Genomic DNA, 23,074 nt, shown 5'->3' on the forward strand with positions numbered 1-23,074 from the left:
CCAGAAGTTCAAAAAGACAATGTTTAATCTTGGTAGATACCATGGACCAAACAAGACACTATTTGGTGGACACTTTAAACACTTCATGTCTTTTTAGCGGTAATCTAACCCTTGAGCCTGACATGTGCCATGCTACACACTGGGTCATGTCAGCTTTGTTCACCATATGATCCACCATCAAATATACCATGGAAACAACCAGTGAAGACTGGAGGGAAGATTATGAATGTCGGTTACTGCTCGGCCAAATAACCAGGAAGAGGAACCAGGCAGAGCCGCGGTGTCTGGAGGTGCTGGAGGAACGTGCGCATCCAAATATGTGCAATCATGACGCCGAGGGGGTGTGATATATTGCGTATTTTAATGCTTTGGTCTGTTTGGATTATGTATAGTCAGTCTGGATGGTAAAACCTCACTCCATGACTTCCGGCTATGGCCAGAACGTAGGAACCAAAGTGCTGTACTGTAATGTTATGGATCCGGCAAGTTTCTTCAAGTACTTCTTTGAATATTTTGTTTGGTATGGCCATGTTTCTTATTTTTTCTCTAATTCGTAGCGACTGGTGAGGTTAGGCTGCCTACTGCTGCATTTCTATGGGGGAACGAAAACACTGCGGACCAGAACACAGGACTGGAACACAGGGCGGGACATCCTGCCTGTAGTAATAGGCCTACGTACCAGGATCTTCTCCTCGGGAAGAGCCTGGTGGCGCGAGGTTAGATTCTGTATAGTGACAAATGAAAGGATGTCAGGACAGGACAGGACAGGACTGGACGGGACGGGACAAGACCACATCCAGTACAGTGCTGAACATCCTGCGGCCAGTGTGTTAACTGATCTCGGTTGTTTTCCACCCTTGCAGGTTCTCCTTGCAAGGGTTCCGACACGCCCCCACCAAGGTAGTCTCCTTTCACTTCAAGTTGACCATTATTCGCTGTGACACTTGGGCGGAGGTGGGAGATGTGCTGTTAAAACGTGTGTATTTCAACTTGTCCTTCGGGGCAATATCCTGCCAGCTCTGAATGGAAAGACCGCTCTTGATGTGCGGCCGTTTCAGTCCGCCCTCCGGGGATCTGGATGCACTCTGTCTGAAGGTTACATTTTGGTCCGTGTAGCACACTACATGTATTAACTTTACCATCTGACGTGCCCTCTGCACACTACATGTATTAACTTTACCATCTGACGTGCCCTCTGCACACTACCTTTACCATCTGATGTGCCCTCTGCTCACTACATGTATTAACTTTACCATCTGACGTGCCCTCTGCACACTACATGTATTAACTTTACCATCTGACGTGCCCTCTGCTCACTACATGTATTAACTTTACCATCTGACGTGCCCTCTGCTCACTACATGTATTAACTTTACCATCTGACGTGCCCTCTGCTCACTACATGTATTAACTTTACCATCTGACGTGCCCTCTGCACACTACATGTATTAACTTTACCATCTGACGTGCCCTCTGCACACTACCTTTACCATCTGATGTGCCCTCTGCTCACTACATGTATTAACTTTACCATCTGACGTGCCCTCTGCACACTACATGTATTAACTTTACCATCTGATGTGCCCTCTGCACACTACCTTTACCATCTGATGTGCCCTCTGCTCACTACATGTATTAACTTTACCATCTGACGTGCCCTCTGCTCACTACATGTATTAACTTTACCATCTGACGTGCCCTCTGCTCACTACATGTATTAACTTTACCATCTGACGTGCCCTCTGCTCACTACATGTATTACCTTTACCATCTGATGTGCCCTCTGCTCACTACATGTATTAACTTTACCATCTGATGTGCCCTCTGCTCACTACATGTATTACCTTTACCATCTGACGTGCCCTCTGCTCACTACATGTATTACCTTTACCATCTGACATGCCCTCTGCACACTACATGTATTACCTTTACCATCTGATGTGCCCTCTGCTCACTACATGTATTACCTTTACCATCTGATGTGCCCTCTGCACACTACATGTATTATCTTTACCATCTGACGTGCCCTCTGCTCACTACATGTATTACCTGGCTTTACCATGTGACGTGCCCTCTGCTCTCCATTGGCTGCCAGGACCAGTTACTGCTGCTTCACTGGCTGGCTGCCCGTTGTCCTCGGGCGGAGGCGCTGCCGGCAGCTGTGCTCAGATGGAAAGGAGGACCGTCCTGAGGGCTGATGAGCTGCCCTGCTATTGGCTAACAAGGAAACAAAAGAATACGCACCACACAGCACAACATCTCTTGTAGGAGATAGCCTAGATAGATAGATAGATAGATAGATAGATAGATAGATAGATAGATAGATAGATAGATAGTTAGTTAGTTAGTTAAACTCGATCGATCATAATGTATGGATTATATTTGGCTACACGGTCTGAATAAAATATCATCTGAAAGGAACCTGAACCTAACTAATGTTCTATGATATTCAGTACAGGAAATAGATGACGCTGTGTATACTGTATGTGGGAAGAAAAAAAACAAAATAATTTTTTGAATTTCACAGAATTTGATTGAATTCATCTTTCTGTTTCTTGTTGTAGGTTTCTTCAAAATTCCAATTTCTGTATTGAATTGGAATTGAGGACAAGTTAATTCTGTACCAGGTTGTAGCTACAGTAAACACACACACAAATTCAGACACAGACCAACACTGGCATTAGCTTCCCTCACACTTACATAGCTAGCTTCCATCATATCCTCGCAGCCTCACCTATGGTTTTAGCCCTCGGCATGACAATATTTTTTCGGCCCCCGGCAACAATCTGGGTTTCTCATGTGGCCCCCCATGAAAAATAATTGCCCACCCCTGCCAAAGAGTTCCCAACCTGCAATGTCCAACAAGTGAGGATGCTCAGAATGATGAACTGTGACCCCAAATATGTTTATTTCCCATTCACAAAGTATTTCACAAAAAACTAACACATTCATGTGAATATTTGTAAATTACAAATCTTTGCTCAGCCTGGTTCATGGGGTTTCCCAAACAGGAGGACCGACAGTTTATCTTATTCTTTGGCGTCCTCAAGTGGTCCAGGACAGAACCAAACAGATTTTAGGCCAGGACTTGGGTACAGTCCTAAGCCACTTCTTAACATGCAGTGGAATCCGTATTATAACCTGCACCTAGCCGGTTGGCCTGCATGTTAAACAACAATTAGCCGGCCTACGCGCACTCCCGCGAGTCCGTATCTTATCTACCTCGACCACCGGTATAAGATCCGCTTCCACGCAATCGCAGCTCATGTTAAACAGCTGGCAGGATATTATCCGCATATCCGTAGTGGGCAGGTGTGGCTCGTGACTCACTTCACATTCACTAGTTTATTAATTAATTAATCGTTCGGGCAATCGCTTATATCAACGAGCAGACTCACGGTTTCCTCAAGTGCTGCAAAAACGGATTGATTGATTGTTTGGCCAATGCGCTTCAGCTGCAGCCAGGCAGGTCCAGTGCATCAGGTCTGCTGCTGCTGCTGCTTGCTTGCTTGCTCCCATGTCAGAAAAAGCCTAACTTGTGTGGGGAGAAATACATTGAAAACTAGTTAGATATGACTTGAAATGCCACTTGTAAAATAAATCACCCACAGTGATTGACGACAGTCCGACCACTATTTTGACTGGGCTGCGCCTGCTTTATGTAGCAATGTGAAGCGCTCATTTTTTGGCACATTGCCACCCCTCGTTGGAATGGACTCCGTTAAAACCAACGGCATGCTTTTTGAAGTCTCCAGATTTGTCGCTAACGTGATGCAGCCAATTATATCAGCAGGCAGTGTTGTGTGCCTCTCCACTGCGTAGAGGATAGGAGCTGACTGACTGATAGGCTATCAAACTTTTGTGGGGAGAAATAGCCTACATTTAAAACTAGTCAGATATGACTAGTTGCCACTTGTAAAATAGATCACCCACAGTGATTGACGACGGTGCGACCACTATTTTGACTGCCTCATAGCTACAGCTGCTTCCTATCACATTTCTTGTTTTCGATAGATGCTACCGCGCCGCCCCCCCCCCCCCCCCCCCCCCCCCGCCCACTGGCAGAAAAAACGGCTCATATCCAGTTGTTTCTTAACAAAGACCCCTGATGTTTAGAAAGGCAAAACCTGAAAATATCCTGCTCTCTCTAGCAGGACATGATCCAGAGTTCATGTTTAAAAGGCACTCTAGTGACTGAGAACAGGTCTGAGAGCAGGTCACGTGGGGGATGGGTTTACCCAGGCTAACAGTCTGCTTCCCAAAATTCCCAAAACATGAGCATAGAGTGATTAGTGAACATATTCTAACTAGGCTACATGAACATATTCTAATTTTAACTGTAGTTAGAAAAAAAAGGGTGTTGAGGAAGGTGTGATAGACAATAGGCCTACAATATAATACAATACAATACAATACAATGTATTTTTCATTACACTAGGTTGCCAGTGGATACATTGTTTTTGTATTAAAGGATTCTTCTCATTATTGTCATAAAAACTCCTTATAATCACAATTTCTGAATCCCACGAAATTATTATTTTTTAATTTCACTACGAAAATGTTGATCTTTTATGAGTCAGCATTGTGCTTGTTGAACGCACGTTATGCTATTTTCAGTATAAGACCAAATCACCGGGATGTTTACATTTATTTCCGGGTACCCCTGGGCCCACAAATTATAATGGCGGTGAACGGCACAAACTGACGTTTTGAAGACAAAAACAGACAAAGAAGACAAAAATGGTTCGTTCGTGTTGTGTTGTTGTTTAATATCATTCATAACAACACTTTCACTAACGTTAGTGGAGACCAGACTAGCTAATTTACCTGTTGGACCAGACTAGAGTAGACTTGAAGCTAAATTAAATTGACGTGGCGTCAGTATCTCTGTCTGTACCAGGCTCGCCGAGAAGAGCCTGGTGACGCGAGGTTTTACTCTGTAACGTTAACGACTGCAAAAAAACAGCGAGTTTGACAGACAAACAAACGCTATTAGCTAGCTAACACTACATAAAACAAACACAGAAGAAAGGCTAGATACGTCGGACAAGCATGTTTACCAACCGTTTAACCATTTAAATTGAAAGTAGTCGGCTGAAAACAACGAGAGGGTTTGACAGCATTTATTTGACAACACGCACATTTAAACCTGCCGCCTTCCCCAAGTGGTACCCGGAAGTAAATTTGTTTACATGGTGACGTCACGGTGATTTGGCCCTGACGAAATACTTTCAATAGACCCAGGCAGCAGATCACAGCAACCGTTTTGAGTTGGTAAAGCAGGAAGTAAAGCAGGTGTAACCAATACCATGGATTCGAATAATGGTTAATAATAATTCCTCCAGGGGCGTTCCCTCCAGGGGTGTTCCAGGGCCCTCATTAATGTTATTGGTCACACGCAGCTGTTTTACTTCCTGCTTCACCACCTCAAAACAGTTGCTGTGAAAAGTGCCTATAAATGGCACTTGGGTAATGTTCCCCTGAAAACAGAATTCTTCGAAGAAAGAAAGAAAGAAAGAAAGAAAGAAAGAAAGAAAGAAAGAAAGAAAGAAAGAAAGAAAGAAAGAAACAAACAAACAAACAAACAATTGCCTAAAAGCCTGTCTGTTGTGCTGTTGTTGAACATGCCTCATTCATCACGTGACAAGGTGCTGACCTGTTGTTGAACACGCCTCCATTATCACGTGAAAGGTGCTGACCTTTCTCAGTCTGGTCAACAACACGGAGTTTGGGCAGAGAGAGCATCTTTGATGCTACATGAGGATGGACAGAAGCAGTACCATGGATAACTATGAGCCCAGCGCTCCGACCTGTAGGCTGTGTGGAGATGCCTTCACTTTGCCTGGTAGGACGTTAACATAACCTTTCTTATTTTTTTTTAACTTTTCTTTAAGTTTGACGGGTGCTTGATGCTAAATTACGTCAGCTAAAGTAAGTGAGTTGGGTGGCTAACGTTAGCTAGTCAGTAGTCTTCACTTCACGTGGTCAGACTAGCTAGTCCGCGGTAGCAGCTGCTAGCACGCAGGTGTTTGGGGTAGCCTGATTGAGTCTAAATGTGTTGTTGTAAACCTGCTCCCAAATGTCTCCCGAATCGGCTTGGATGCAGCTAACCACATTCTATGTGTCAAAAGACAACGTTGTTTGTGCTTATTGCTGAGAAAGCCGCGCGGTGTGTCATGCATTTCCCCATGGCCCACATATTGAGATGATGGTTATTTGGGGGCTGCAGGGAGTGTCTGTCTTGCATTATTTTCAGCCTTTCTCTAAACGAATGTTGGTATTGTCAGTGGTAGGAGCTTTCAATTCCTATATGATGCTAGTTTAATGAATAATAATGCATATTTTATTTCTTATATTTTGTGAGTAAAATCTGTGAGGCTCTGTCCAGTGCTCTGATCTGAGATCACATGGTCAGATTGAATTGATGAATGCACCCATTTAATAAAATAAAATAATTCCTATTTTTAATCAAGTGCTGTTACTTTGACACAAAATACTTTATTTGATACATGTTGTTGTTTTTTGACAAATCGAGGCATTTAAAATAGAGTACATTAGATAATTCTCCAGCCATCCAGGTAATATGATCCTTTATTAGCCTATATTGACAATATAAGACAATACAAGAATACCCCCCCAAAAAACAAACAAACAAAAACAAATGGTGCGGCCAAATCATGTGCTGTGCGATCAAATTAAAGTTGGTCGCACCAGTGCTACTAGTGGAAGCACCCTGAGATTTGTGTGTTTCAGCAAGAGATAGTCAGATACAGGCGTATGTTTTCCATATTCAACAGATGCCACTGACATAGCATTTTCTCCACGTGTCTGTATTTTTGTTTTCCAGAGGATGAAGTTGTGGGTAACCTCCCCCGGACGCTTCTGTGTAGCCACATCTACTGCACTTCCTGTCTGCGCTCCTGTGAAGATGACCATGTCATTACATGTCCAGAGTGCAAGGTAACATTACCAGCTGCGATATTCCTGGAACTAGAAAGAAACTGAATTCACACTTTACCAAACTGGTTTTAGCTCTGATATTCGTCATTCATATTTCAATCATGAGAGACCGGTCGGTAAGGGTTTAACAAGGGACTTTATTTAGCAAGTGGCGTGCATGGCAAGTACTTTGGCGTACTGTATGACTCCATTGTAAGATGGCGCTCCTCTTTAGGCGAGAGGGCGGCACCTATTTGGGCTAGAGAGAATCCCCCCGGGATTCTCCAGGAGTCAAGACTCGTTGGTGGTGGACTGGGGAGGTGGGTGGGGTGAAATGATGCCTTCAGAGGATGGTTTCAGGGGGAATGAACAGCCGCGATGCCGGCTGCTGCTGTGATCCACCAGAGTGGGGGGTGATGTAGGACCCTCGCTATATATACTAGGGAGGACTGACGTCATGCCTGACGTCATGAACTGAGGACAACTGATGTCATGCCTGACGTCACGCTAGGGCTTGACTGACGTCACGGGCTGATCAGGTAATACAGATATGACGACCTCTCTCTCAGCTTGAAATTTGGTATGGAAACCTCACTTGTCATTCCCTGCTTCTCTTTTTGTATGGGATAATTAGAGTGTCAGGTCAAACTCCATTGTGAATGCTGGCATCTCAGTGTTGCATATATACTGTATCTTGTAGAACATGACGTAGGCCAACATCACGTTGTTTGAATTTACCGTGGAATAATGTGATAATCTCTCCTGTACAAAGACGAAAATGGAGAAGGGCCTGTCTGCGCTTACTGGTACATTTGATAAAAGTACAAAAGTTTCACAACCCGACATCAAGGCAGCTGCGCCCTGAGCTCAATTTATTTTCCATTTAACTAAAGTCATCAAAAGTAAAAGGTAGAGTTGAGTTGTTGAATAGAGATGCAACAGTATGAAAATTTCATATCACAATTATAGTGACCGAAATTATCACAGTTATCAGTATTATCACGGTATTGTTAAAATGTGCTGACATTTTTCAAAAAGTACTAATACTTGTGGGAGGGGCGTTGGTGGGGGTTGTTTGGTGACGACACGCACCGCCGACGTCACAAAATCATTGTAGCCAATGGAAAGAAGGGAAATTTGAATCTAGTACTGGAGCTTTGAGCAGTTTCGGAGGAGTTTAGTTTAGTGATTGATAAATTACCATGAAGAATTCCTCAGATTTACAGTAAATGTCAGGATTTTGACCTGCATTCATCAACAACACTACTAAATTCCCATATACATTGATTTTAAGTGGAAAAACTGTTTAGTATCTCTTTTAACTGATAATCGCTGCATCCCTATTATGGAATCCACAGCAGCCAGTGGATGGAAAAGTCAGATTCCTGCTCTGATTATGACCATCACTAGATGTTCTTTGATGTCCCATGCTGAAAATATGAGAGAAAGGCATACTGTGAGAAACTGTCATTCTCTGCAGGTGGAGTCCGTCCTTCCTGAGGCTGGAGTGACTGGGCTACAGGAAGACAGCAGGATCATTGGCCTCATCTACACTGCCAAGATGAACAAGATGAAAAAGTACAATGGAATACTGCATGTTGAATTGAACCAAATGAATTGGGGATTGTCTTGGGCAGGGTGGTACCAGCCACCAGCCAAGCTGATGGTCAATGTTGCCTGCATATATTGTCTAGTTTAGCAGTCACCTTTGGCGATAACTGACCATCATTTGGAAGTCTTATTGTCTTCTGAATCTAGTTGGCTGATAAAGTGGTAAATGTATTTGGGGAAAGGTCTGTACGTTAGTACTTTTGCCTTGGGCTTAGGGATGTGACATGATGGCCAAAATGAACGGAGGCAACTTAACCACAGGTGTGGAAGATAGATAGATAGATAGAGTACTTTATTACCGTAAAATACCAATTAGAAGCCGACTTCCAAATTGCTGCGGGTCCCATATATAAGCGGGGTCTGGATACATATTTTGTACATAAAAGCAGGTCCCAATTTGACGCCCGGTTAGTTTTTTCAATGTTTTCTATTTACCTTTGCGACATCCTGTTGAATGCATCTCCCAAACACAACGAAGAAGTAAAATCGGATGAAGAAGACGAACAACGAGGAAACGAGGAACAACGAGGAAAAAAAACACATGCACGAAACTTGCTGATCAAAATTCGTTTTCCGTCAACATCTGATGATTCTGAAAATTGTGTAGGCATTTCCTGAAGATTTTTATACACTAAAACCGACATCTCTGGTGTAATAATTATTTTGAGAAATGTGCCTATGGTATGTTTCCCTGCCAGCGGGCATAGAAGTCGGCTTCTAATTGGTATTTCACCGCACACTGCAGCGGAGGAGGCAGCGCATGCAGCCAGCGGAGGAGGCAGCGCATGCAACAAATAATCTGCTCACATGATGATCATGTTCTCTCACCTTCAGCGGAGAAAGTTTAGTGGTAAATACCGGTAGGTCACAGTTCAGCTCAAATTTTATTTGATTTCATGTACAGGCCAGAACTGGCATGCAATGTGCTCTGCTGCGCTGAGAGGGAGGCGCAGCTCTCCCCATAGACAAGCAATCGTGTGGGGGGCTGTAGCCAACTCATTAAAATAAATGGTTTAAATAAACAATTTCATACTACCGTATTTACAATCTTTGCTGAGCAATATTTTTGTACAAAAATAATTAAAGCAGGTCCCAAACTGCCGCAGGTCCCATATTGACGCGGGGTCTGGCTACATATTTTGTCAATTAACGCCCGGGCTAATAATTGGTATTTTACGGTAATCCCCTGGGGGAAATTCTTGTGTTACAGCAGAAGCCAGTGTCAGTACATCTCAGTAAAAAACACACAAAAGAAAAAGCCAATGTCAAAATATGTCAGACATAGATGCCATGTCAGAAACATGTCAAGAAAGCACAGCATTTAAGTTATCCTATCTACAATAACGTTAAATAAAAGAAGATAAGAAAATAAATTGCACCTGTAATTTACAGCTGTAGCAAGCACACATGTTCTATGTGGCCAAAATGGACATTGTGCAACATCATTATAATTATAAAGTGACATACAGCAACAGCAATGATGAAATGAGGGTTCACCAGCGTATCTATGGGAGGGGTGTGGAGGAGAGAGGGAGAGGGAGTGAAAGGAGGAGTCTGCTCTCCCTGCATGTACGCCACTTATTATATACTGTATGCTAATTGCAGTGGGCACAAAATACCTCCTGTAACGCTCTTTAGTGCAGGAGAGCTGCCGGAGCCTCTGACTGAACACACTCTGTTGTCCTGTAACGCTCTTTAGTGCAGGAGAGCTGCCGGAGCCTCTGACTGACTGAACACACTCTGTTGTCCAGTCAGTAGGTCGTGTAGGGGATGTGTCCCATTGACCATTATTTTGAGCACTTTCTCCAGCATCCTCCCCTCCACCACCATCTCCAGGGGCTCCAGAGTGGTTCCCAGCACAGAGCCAGCTCTCTTTATCAGTTTGTTCAGTTTCTTGGAGTCTCTGGCTCTGATGGAATCAGCCAAATACAGTAGATCTTTTGGAAGAGACCAAAACCTCCAGTTACATGTAAAAGTGGGAAACTAAAGGACCATAATGTGGTATCATGTGGTATTGTTTATTTATGTTTAGTGTACAGTAAGCCTGATGCATTTTGTTTTTTGCTATACACTACTGAAGCTCCCGGATTGAGAAAGCAAAGCAACGCAGAAGACAGAACAAACTGTTGCCGCTCACGGATGGTTCGATGGATGAAGATATTGCCAAAACAGAGGCTGAGCAGGTATGATGTAGTCGTAAGTGGTCAGATGGTTTGTGTGTTTATGGCTCATGTGTTGGAGTGTTGCAGTGTATAATGTGGGTGTGAATGATTCAAACGTCTCTGTGCGTTTCCTTCAGCCTCCAGAGAAGATGGACAAGGAGATGGAGGAGGCACTGGCCCAAGGTGCAAAGAACATTGCCCAGGTGGATCACATCCTCCTGGTAAGTGAAGCACTGGCCAACATACAGAGCTCACAGAACATGGTTTACCACTTATTCACAATTACATCCCGGCCATTTTTGGGGCTGATACTGATATTAGGGAGTAAGAAAATTCTGTTATGGATATATCGGCCGGTACACATTATATTACACAATTATTTGCAATGAAACCTCAAATATCAAACTCTTGACAAAGATCTGACTGGTTGTGACTTGAGATACGTATTGTAGGCAGTATATTTTACAGTTTAACAATAAACTTTATTGTCCAAATGACATCAATGCAATAAAACGGTAAACTTCACTGGGAATTTAATAATTTGAAATAACTAGACATACCCAAACATAAATTGAACAAATTAACTTGAGTTAAAAAAATATATATATATATCGGCCAACATAACTGGCAATACCGATATACCTGTTATCGGTCGATGATATCTGCCGCCTCTATTCCAAATCCACAGGGTCCCATTGGCAAATTGTGCTACATATGATCCACCAAGCAGCACTGTTTTCCAGTAACATTTGAAATTGTTGTGCTATTGCTGCAGTTGTTTTCCACTGAAATACAGTGTAGGAAGCAGTAGCAAGCATTGGCAATACATTTTAAAAGTTGACCATGAGAAAGAAATAGTGAATATTTTACTTTAAACATGATAGTTTACATTAGCATTTATTGTCCTTAGTGAAAACTCTTGATTCTGATTTCGACCCAGGATTTTGTGATGAGGTAGTGCAGTGACCACCAGTAACATTTAATTGAATTTAAACATGTAGCATTTAAACATAAATAAACCATTACCGACAAGCCTGTCCGCCTCTACACTGCCTTTGGCATTGTGAGCCACCGTGTCAGATTTGGTAGGACATCTGCTGTATTGCTTCATGGCACAAAGGGAGATTACTTTAAGGCACACAACAAGAAGAAGGCGCTGATGGTCCAGCCATGTAAAGAGTTTCTGGCTGTGGCAGATAGTGGAAGGAGTGAAAGGCTAATGGGGGGAAAAAATCACTTTCAGCATGTTTATCTTCTTCAGTAAAGCCAAAGGGGAAAACCATTTACCAAAGACAAGCAAAGGGAAAATGCAGTTGTGTGAGTGTGTTGTGCCTTTGTGTCTCCTCGGTCCAGACTCTGGTGAAGGGTCTGGAAAGTCAGATGAAGAAAGAACGAGCCAGGCTGGTGATGGAGATAGAGAAGACTGTGGAACATGCCACATGCATCCTGCATAATAGGTATTGAGAGAAACTATACAAATCTAATCTGATTTATAATAGCTGTTTTTCTTACATACAAATTAATGCTGGAGTAGTCTTTACTGAAATACAATACAATGCAATACCAGCGCCAGCCCAAGCCTTTATGGGGCCCTAAGAAGAATTTGATTAGGGCCCCCCACCGCCTCGGTGCTGCCAATACTGTTGACTATTGTCAATGCTTGATCATTCACGCACCTACTGTAAATCTAACACACCCATGATATTGCCCAGACACACCTGTAATGCAAACATACCTTTATCTTTCTGTTTTTCCCCCTCACAGAGAGTTCCCCAAACTTTTGAGTAGCCAGTCAGATTGAAAAAGTAGCCGGCTCATGTTGGCGGCGTTTGTGCCAGTGGTCCTTTTCCCAATTAATAACAAACCTCAAATATGTATCCATGAGTGTGACAATTGAAATAATACAAATAAACATTCTTATAAAGGCCCAATGCTCAATTTAATTATAAATAAAACAATATCCATATTGCAAAACACAAACAGACAATGTATATTTTTAAGAACAAAGAAAATACTAATACCCCCTGTAAGAAAAATTTGTACATTTTAAACTAAAATGCATGAATCTGGTTCACTTTGAGAACCAATTTAAGAGGCTAGATCAGGGGTGGGCAATTATTTTTCATGGGGGGCCACATGAGAAACCCAGATTGTTGCTGGGGGCTGAACAAATATTGTCATGCCGTAACCTAGGAACTTTGATGATAGAGAGGACCACAAAAAAATGTCCTCGCTCCCAGAGGGCCAGGTTTTGCTGAGGGTTGGGGGCCAAACGGCGCCGGCGCGGAAAAATGTTGGGCATTTGAAGTCAGGTTTAGAAGAATAACTAATTTTAATTATTCAGTCTTAACTCATTGAGTGCCAATGACGACAATCATCGTCAATTCAAATACTAACGTAGAGTGCCAATGACGACGATTGTCGTCAATTGCGTTTTTTGACGGTGGGACGTGGATCAAAGCCAGATGCATCTCCTGTGAAAGTATGGTGGATGTTGAATGTGTAAAAGCTATTTTACGGACCCATTAGGTGGCGACAGTGCTCTCCAGATTAGAGAAAGGTGAGGAAAAAACGGAGAAGCAGCCGTGGGGACACGGAAACCGCATCGGTATGCATCGATATGCATGAAGCATAACGTTAGCTGTGCCTGCAGCAGCCAATCTGCTGCCACAATTGAGCCCCTCCGTCTCCGCTGCGATAGCCCGTCCACATGATTAGTTGTGGAGTTGTTATTATTCTCAGTTGGAAGCGCTGGGAGCCGGTGACAAATACACGCGGAACACTGTGAAAAAGCTGGGTTTTCAGTGCAGAGCAAACGCAGCACAGAGCCACCAGAGCCACCAGAGACACACCCACGGAGGAGGGGTTTGCAGTCGAGGGGGGTGGGGCACGCAGGGCAGCATACAACACCGACCCAGACAGACCCAGACAGCAGGCTCGATGGACAGATTGGTTGGCAAACACAAGCTAGAATATCTGATGCCCACCAGCAGTAAATCAAGACCAGCAAGAAAGTGTAGGGTCTGCGCAGCAGGGGCCAGCGCTGCTGGTTGCAGCTAAAAAATATTATTTTGCTAAACAAAATTCCTTTGTTTTCGCTCTTTTATTGAAGGAAATTATTTTTGAGGTGTCATTACATCAGAAAATATTAGCTTCAGAGTCAGTGATGTGCTTGAAATGTTTCATTTCACAAAAGGCTGATTATCTCAGCTTCTAGTCTGAAACGTCTGTTTTTGCTGAAATCAACCTATCTTCTCCGGCTGATAACTAAAGAACGGAAAATTATATCAATAAACTTTTTTTTGCTGATGATACAATAGACTCTCATCGTTCTTTGGGCGTGTTCGGTCGGTGTTTACATAGTAATATCACACAATATTCTGTGGGCCTCGAGAAATCACTGAAAACGCTCTGAAACTCTGGCACTGGGAGCGTCCGTTCTCCAAAAGTGGCTGGCACTCAATGAGTTAAACACCAATATTTGATCCTTTTCTCACTCACTCCTATGTCACCACTTGCTCTCCCTGCAGGGCTTGAAATTTACTTTTTTGACAACCTGCCAATATGGCTGCTAGAAGTTATCAGCCAATTAGAATTTCCACTAGCCATGCATTGACTATTTTTTTATTGATCAAAAGCTTCTCCCTATGGTAATTGGCTGCGACTATCAACCCATAGTTATTTCGGACCACGCTCCCTTGACAATGAAACTGCGCATCCCTGGGGCAGCACCCAATCATCGAGCATGGAGACTTAATTCTCTGTTTCTTTCGGAAGAGCCTTTTGTAAATTTCATTAAAACCGAAATAGGATTCTTTCTCACCCAGAATCAAACCCCGGGGATGTCGTTCTCAACAGTCTGGGAGTCGATGAAGGCTTACTTGAGGGGACAGATCATTTCGTATTCTGCAATGCGTAGGAGAGCGGATACTGAGCGCCTCAGGCTGCTAACGGAGGATATCTTGAAGTTAGATACAGCCTATAGTCACACACCCACTGATGATTTACTTAAACAACGCTTGGCGCTTAAATTGGAATTTGACCTCCTCTCGACGCGCCACGCGGAGTATCTTATTTTAAAATCTAAGCATGGCTCCTATGAGCATGGGGAAAGGGCGGGCAAAATTTTAGCGCACCAGTTGCGTCAGAGGACCGCTAACCAGTACATTCCCGAAATAAGTGATGAACAAGGCTTAAAGCACACGGATCATTTGAAAATAAATTCTTGTTTTCATAACTATTATTCTTCCCTTTACACGTCAGAGCCACCAGATGACACGTCTGCTTTAGATAGTTTCTTTCGTAATCTTGATATTCCTAGAGTCGATCCAGAACTAGCTGCGCGGCTGGAGGACGATATTTCTGTGGTTGAGATTGTTGATGCGATTAGAGACATGCAAAGCGGCAAAGCCCCAGGGCCAGATGGCTTTCCATCTGAATTTTATAAGAAATTTTCTGACCAACTCGCCCCTCTTCTCCTCTCTGTATTTCAGGAGTCTCTCTCCTCTGAATCTCTCCCCCCAACTATGCGCGAGGCAACCATCTCACTTATTCTAAAAAAAGATAAAAACCCCCTCCAATGTGGTTCATACCGCCCAATTTCACTTTTGAATGTAGATGTGAAGCTACTCGCAAAGCTCCTAGCCTGTCGCCTTGAATTGTCCCTTCCTTCGATAATTAGTCCAGATCAAACAGGTTTTATGAAGAACAGATACTCGTTTTTCAATATAAGGCGTCTTCTAAATATTCTTTATAGTCCCTCTTCATCCGATACTCCGGAGATTTTACTATCACTCGACGCTGAAAAAGCTTTTGATCGGGTGGAGTGGGACTACATTTTTTATACTCTTGACAGATTCGGTTTCGGTCCAAAATTCATCTCATACATTAAGACTTTGTATTCTTCCCCACTGGCCGCGGTACGTACAAACAACAACCTGTCTGCCTACTTCAGGCTGCGTAGGGGCACGAGACAGGGGTGTCCTATGTCTGCTTTTCTTTTCGCCGTCGCTATAGAACCACTAGCTTTAGCCCTACGTCAGGATGCTCTCATTAAAGGAGTTGGACGTGGTGGTCGGGAGTACAAACTATCACTTTACGCAGATGACTTATTACTGTACTTAGCAGACCCTGTGTCCAGTCTCCCTAGACTGCTGGACTTATTAAGGAAATTTGGCAAGATATCTGGTTACAAAACTAATCTTGGTAAAAGTGAACTGATGCCAATCAATGCAACTGCCAAGAATACTTCATTCAGCTCAACTCCCTATAAAGTTAGTTTGAAGAAATTTAAGTATTTAGGAATCTGGATCACACATAATCATAAAGATCTTTATAAGGCTAACTTCTTACCCCTGATATCTTGCTTGAAACATGACATTCAACGTTGGGATATGCTGCCCCTCTCCCTGTGTGGAAGGATCAATACAATTAAGATGAATGTGCTACCCAGGTTTTTATATTTGTTTCAAAGTCTTCCTATTTTTTTGACCAAATTATTTTTCAAGTCCATTGATTCACTCATATCATCCTTCATCTGGAGCAAAAAACCCCCACGTATACGAAAAAGTATTTTACAGAAGCCTTGCCTCCAGGGCGGTATGGCACTCCCAAATTTTCAGTATTATTACTGGGCGAGCAACATCAGGGCGTTGTTGTACTGGATGAAGGATGTAAGTCCTGAAGCGCCTAAGTGGTTAATCTTGGAAAGTGCATCTTGTGGTCCCACCTCCTTGCCAGCCTTGTTGTGCTCCAAAATTCCTATGGTAAAACCCATTTCTTATTATAGTATCAACCCTGTCGTTGTACAGTCAGTGAAAATCTGGAACCAGTTCAGGCGTTCATTTACAATCACTAGTCTTTCTTTATCCGCTCCGATAGTTAATAATCACATGTTTGCCCCCTCGACCTTAGATGGAGCATTCGAGGTCTGGTCAAGGAGTGGGATAGCATCATTATCTGACCTTTATATAGACAATAACTTTGCATCCTTTGAACAACTGGTGAACAAATTTAATATCCCTAGAACACATTTTTTCAGGTATTTACGGTACAACTGCGGAACTTTATAGCCTCACACTTTGATTGTTTTCCCCTGCTTCCCCCCACATCCCTATTAGACTCAATTTTTTTTTTGCAGGACTAGTTTTAAACAGGTTATAGGCAGGTTATATGATCTTCTTAATCTCCATAATTCAGCAGCTTTAGACCTTCTTAAAAATAGGTGGGAAGAGGATTTGAACGAACAAATTCCAGAAGAAGTTTGGCAAAATATTATTCGCAGAATATATTCATCATCCATCTGTCAAAGACATGCTGTTATACAATTTAAAGTGGTACATCGACTTCATTGGTGTAAAGTTAGACTGTCCAGAATTAAACCTGATTTGGATCCGACCTGTGATAGATGCAAACAGGCTCATGCAAGTTTATTACATTTGTTTTGGACGTGTCCACGATTACTTAACTTCTGGCAATTTATTTTTGATACTTTTTCCAAAATTTTAGAAGAACCGATAGTCCCATCCCCCTTTATAGCATTATTTGGTGTCGCACCACCGGATGTCCAACTAAATAACTATAATGCAACATGATGGCATATTGTACTTTGTTAGCCAGACGACTAATACTGTTTAAGTGGAAAGACCCTCTTCCTCCCACTTCATCTCAGTGGATTAAAGACGTTATGCAATTTCTCAAACTAGAGAAGATCAGGTACTCGATTCAAGGGTCCGTACTGAGATTTTTTGCCATTTGGCAGCCCTTCCTAACATTCGTGGAAAACATGGAAGCTGAAAATGTAACGCCTTAGTGTATAAATGTGTGTTGTTTTTTGTTTGTTTTTTGTGTTTTTTTGTTTTGTTTTGTTTTTTGTGTTTTTTTTTTCTACAGGTCTGGTGGGGTGGGGTGGGTGGGGGGTTCAGGGGATTTGATAGTTTGATGTTGTAAACTTTGTATTACGAAATGAAAAACCTTGAATAAAGAAACCTTGGTTTAAAAAAAAAAAGAATTTCCACTAGCCAAAATGTTTTTCTAGAAATAAACCAGAATATGAGTGGGTTAATTTAAGCATAAGTATCAGTAAGTGGCCTGCGATTCTCAAAGCCTGTGTTGAGGGTCACACAAGAACAAAAATGCACTCTTGAAGCGAAATAAATCCAAAACCAACAAGTTAATTATTTACAGTTTTACTTCATTGTAGAACAGTCATTTCTTACACATGAGATTACTTTTAGCCTTTTAGTCATAAAGATTATTGAAAGATATTCCATATTCCAGACTGAATGTACATTTTTTTTTACAGTGTATAAAGTAACCGGTAGGCCAGTAGGCGGAGAAATAGCCAGCTGCCGGGGCTTGGGGAACTCCCTGAGCCTCATCTCCCTCTTTCTTCTTCTTGCTTTTCTCTTCTATGTTGTGTTCATGTATGTACTGTAATGCCTTTGCCAACAGAAGGGAGGTGCTGTTGACAGGGCTGATCAACATGGAGGGGCATTTCTCCTCCAGCCAAGCGCAGGTGAACCGGGTCCAGGAGAGGAAGAAGGCCCTGGAGCACGCCATGCACATGGTCAGAGAAGTGCGCCGGGTGCCCTCCCTGGAACAGTACTGCTCCCTGGACAAGGTGCGAAATGACACACACACAGACACACACACACACGCACGCACGCACGCACGCGCACACACACACACACACACACACACACACACACACACACACACACACACACACACACACACACACACAACACACAAACAAAGCTGTAAAATACAATGTCTGGTGAATTATTGTGTGTGTGTGTGTGTTTGTTTGTGTGTGTGTGTGTGTGTGTTTGTTTGTGTGTGTGTGTGTGTGTGTGTGTGTGTGTGTGAGACAGGTGCTGGAGACTTTGCGGGCCCCTGTGGATTCACAGTCCTTTGACATGACTTGCATTACTCTGGGCTCTGGACTGAGGTTGGTCACTTTACACCTGGTATAAAACTACTAACTACAGGCAGAGAAATTAACAATTGATCCAAATTTGATCGAAATCACAACATGACCTATTGCAATTTTCAAATGGCAGGAAGCACAATATTTGTTTGTTTGTTGTTGGAGGGGATAATTAAAGGCGGGACAGCATTATACTCTGTGCGGACATTTCCTTTCTTTTTGAGTCTTTTTTGGTCCAGCACCACTTTTTGAAGAATTCTTTGGAAGTGCATATAGGTTGTTTGCAATCACGTCATTCCGATGACACCGGTGACGTTGCTGGGTGGCAGCTCTCCCAGAGCAACTTTGGAGAACGGAGAAAAGCGAGCGAGTATGCAAGAGGCTTGGATGGCGCTCCACGCTGCAGGTGTCGCCAGAAGATTGCAAAACATATAGGATAAGCCATTTTTCCAGCAACGTGTCCGATTTTGCTGGTGCTTTCCTATGTAGCCTGCTGTGGGTTGCCACCCAGCATGATCACGTGGTTTGCAAAGAAGCCAATGGTCAATGGTCTCGCCCCGTTCACCATGTTGTGACGTCACCTGAAAACAACCTATTCCACTTTTTCCTCATCATCACTGAGGACATCACTCACTGATGACATCACAATTGCTTGAGTGACATCACTGATCCAACAATGCCCAAAAGGAAGGGACCGGCACTCTCTAATCCTGAAGCCAAGCGCAAGAAATTGGCTCGAGCCAGACAAACTCAGCAGTGAACGGCCGAGGAAATCGGAGGGAAGATTGGAACTCCAACCCCATATAATGATAGGCCTCCCCAGAAGTCTGCTCCAAGCACCTTGGTCCCGTCATCCCCTCTGCCTACCACAGTACCTGGATCTTCAGCTTCACTCAAGTTCAATAGAGTAGAGCCTTCTTTTTCCCGTGGCAGAGGTTTTGGGAAGACCCCCATGATGGCACACAACCCTTTTCAAACCTCTCCAGTAAAAATGGCACCCGTTACTTCTCAAACCTCTCCATTAGGGATGGCGGAATTTTTTTTTTTTTTTCCCCCTGAAATAACAGACAAGATTAAAATGTACTATTTATAGCCTAATGCATTCCCCTCACTGGCAAAGTTGACGCAACACTGTCGCCATCTGTTGCACTATAAGTTATAAATCAGAAAGACTACATACACTGTCGCCTAAGTGATGTCACTTTCTCTACCGGCAAAGCTGAAGACCGGCGACATGCCACGAGCTTCCACGAGCTATGTAGTTTTTATATGAAACTAACCCCTACGTTTCAGTTTGACGACAAACTGCGACTTTCTTGACATGCAAAGTTATGTTTTAAATTGTCAAAATTTACGTTGGCACCCTGTGGCACAATTAAAACGGGATCAAAAAAGTAACGTTATTCTCCGTTCACTGCCATTCATATTTTTCTCAGCGCTGGTACAGGGAGAAAGCATGAAGTGACGTTTCACTTTGCCTCTCAATTGACCTGACTGCTACGCTGCATACAGACACTAAGACAAATTCCTTGTATGTAACTTGCATACTGTGGCAATAAAAGTGATTCTGATTCTGGTTCTGACATAGCCTGCATGAGTTATTTAAGAAACTAAAACTAGACGCTAAATAAACAGTTATTTAAGAAACTAGAAACTATTTAAGAAACTAGAAGCGTGGCAGGGGGAACTTGGCATTGACTTATCTGACATTATATGGGATAGGAGTCTGTCTGTGATATAACTCTGCTCAGTTAATAGTAGACACCAACTAATCCAATTTAAAGTCAGTCACCGTCTTTACTATTCTAAGCATAAGTTGCACAAGATTTACCCGGTAACCAAGGTTACCAGGTGTCGGAGGGCACTCTGTCTCATGCCTTCTGGTTCTGCCCTTCACTGACCAGATTCTGGGCCAAAATATTTGACTGGTACTCTAAGTCCTACAAAATAACCCTTCAGCCGGAGGCAGAAATCGCCATCTTCGGCTGCTCGGAGTCCTCTCTCGACTTCCCTACAGCTGTGCAACAATCTCTGACACGGGACAATTGTCACCAAGAAACTCATTCTGCAGGAATGGAAGTATAATTTATGGATCAATTGTCTTTTACTGTTGGTGTTGAAATTTTGTGTGTGCATGTTAGGGTTGCACGATATACCGGTACTACAACAGTACCGCGATACCCTGGCATTAAAAAGGATACTATACCACGTTCATTTAGTACCGGTGCTTTTAAAAATGACATGAGTTGCGTTGCATCCATGTGCCACCGTCTGTTTCTCCACTGGAGTCTGTGTGCTGCGGCTTTGCTCTGTCTGTTTCAACTCCCTGTGGCCGTGCCAAGTCCGCCCTCCCCTGTCTCACTGACACTCCACTCTCCAGTCCTCTGTTCAGCCGACATGCAGTGTTGCCAACTTGGCGACTTTGTCGATATATTTATCTACTTTTCAGACCCACGTGGCGACTTTATTTCTCAAAGGCGACTAGCGACAAATCTGGCGACTTTTTCTGACCATGGGAAGCAACGTTAATGTGTTGAATCTCTACGGATTTTGCCTGTAAATTGGGAGTGCGGGAGCTGCTGGCTTTTCTCCCTCCCTCTCTCTCTCCTTCTCTCTGCCTGTCACACAGCGCTTTGCCTTCACTCGACTGCAGCCTCTATCCTACCTGAGAGCAGCAGGATAGGGTTTGCTCATTTCTAACAGCGTATGTCGAATCTGGCCCACACGGGCGGAGTCAGCACTTACAACCATACAGTCAGATTACAACGGCTATGCCGAAGCGTGCACGGGCAAAGCTGTCCGTCTGTAAAGCGATGTTTACACATTTACACAGGCAAAAGGGAGACAACACGTCCACTTGACTTGCCAAAGCATCTCTCCAACAGACGATCCGACTAGTACAAAGTGTGACAGTTTAGCGAATGTGATTTATTTTGTGAGAAGCAAACTTTTTTCAGCGTCGTTTGATGAGGCAATTAAAGGCAATGCGCCTAACCTCTGCCAAGGAGGTAGGCTATATGACGGTGTTTAACTCATTCACTGCCAATATCTGACTGGCATTTTTGGCACAGGCCAAGTATTTCCATAATGTTTGGTCATCTTTCAAGACCCACAGTAAATTCTGTACTAGGACTACAGTGATGTCCAATACCTCGAAATGAAGATCTAAGTCTCTACTTTCACCCCCAAAAAGAAAGTTAGCTTTTAGCATGTTCTGTACTCTACTTATAACCATTTTTATACACCCCATGTTCACCAAAAAAGCCTGTCTGGGAAGAGAAAAGGGAGAAAAAAGCATTTTTGTAAAAGGGCACAATCTCAGGCATAACTCACTCTCAATTCTTTTATTTTGAACTGTATTGACATCAGACATGTAAATATTATTCGTTAGGACACAAATGACAAAAAAAAATAAAACAAATATATATATATATACACACATGAAGTGCTTTTTTTTTACATTCAACAATACAGTTTACTCGGTGTGAGTGTGCAGACAGACAGACAGACAGACAGACAGACACACCGACAGACAGACAGACAGACAGACAGACAGACACACACACACACACACACACACACACACACACACACGATCCCCCTTTTAGATTTCTAACCCAACATAGGATAAGCAATAACCACGCCCTGTGGCGCTGGGATTGGCCAGGAGCAACACTGGAGGGCACGCAGCCCAGCGATTTCATGAACCAACTGAAGAGCTCTTGAGAAGGACAGCGGGCTGCTGTGAGTGCCTTCTGCCCGCTGCTGCCTAGCTGTTCCTGTGTTTATTTTTGATTTGTTCTGGTACAGCCGTCCTCGTCCATGTCTCCCTGTCATATCAACTCTGCTATTTGATCGTTCCCGTTTTCCCCTCGGCTATTCAACACGTCCTCACCGCCCTCGCAAACTGATCGATCATTTCCTCATTCCTCCGATGATCAAACACATCTCTTGATTACTTTCTCCCGTTTTCTCCTGGCTGGCACAGAGGAAGGCGACTCCAGCTCGTGCAGCGCGCCGAGGGCGTTTCAATGGCGTTTCTCCTGTCTGCACAAGGAAGCGTTACCCGTTCTCTGCTTTTCCTCTTGCTCAATTTCAAAACAACAGCTGCGGTATGTGTTTGATCGCGTGCTGTCGGCTACCCTTTGAAGGCAGGGACCTGTGTCTGTGTCACAGGCTGGGCAAGTGTTTGCTGCAGGCGCTACACCAATAAAAACAAAAACACGTCAAACACGTCCTTGGCGGGGAAGGCCATTGCTGATAACACGTCAAAGACGTCATTGGCGGTGAATGAGTTAAGAGTGATATGAGGTTGCAAACTGTATAACGTTAACTGTTAAAGAAATCACATACACTAAGTATAAGGGACATCAGATTAATGCATATTACCATGTAAAAGCTTTAATAACACTGAAAATTATTTATTTATTTA

The 23,074-nt window shown here is 43.2% G+C and overlaps 1 protein-coding gene across 1 annotated transcript in view; it reads left to right on the plus strand.

Moving 5' to 3' along the window:
* Positions 1-5,781: 5,781 nt before the first annotated feature.
* Positions 5,782-23,074, plus strand: part of rnf17 (ring finger protein 17) — a gene marked incomplete at both ends in the record, with an annotated part of 79,308 nt that continues 62,015 nt past the window's right edge. Inside the window, 7 exons of the mRNA XM_083638139.1 lie at positions 5,782-5,845; positions 6,848-6,960; positions 8,420-8,605; positions 10,850-10,933; positions 12,066-12,169; positions 18,165-18,333; positions 18,587-18,663. Coding sequence (XP_083494265.1) covers positions 5,782-5,845; positions 6,848-6,960; positions 8,420-8,605; positions 10,850-10,933; positions 12,066-12,169; positions 18,165-18,333; positions 18,587-18,663 — 797 coding nt within the window. The remainder of the gene's footprint in view (positions 5,846-6,847; positions 6,961-8,419; positions 8,606-10,849; positions 10,934-12,065; positions 12,170-18,164; positions 18,334-18,586; positions 18,664-23,074) is intronic.

This window comes from Poromitra crassiceps, assembly GCF_964638095.1.
Source record: "Poromitra crassiceps genome assembly, chromosome: 6".
Taxonomy (NCBI): Eukaryota; Metazoa; Chordata; class Actinopteri; order Beryciformes; family Melamphaidae; genus Poromitra; species Poromitra crassiceps.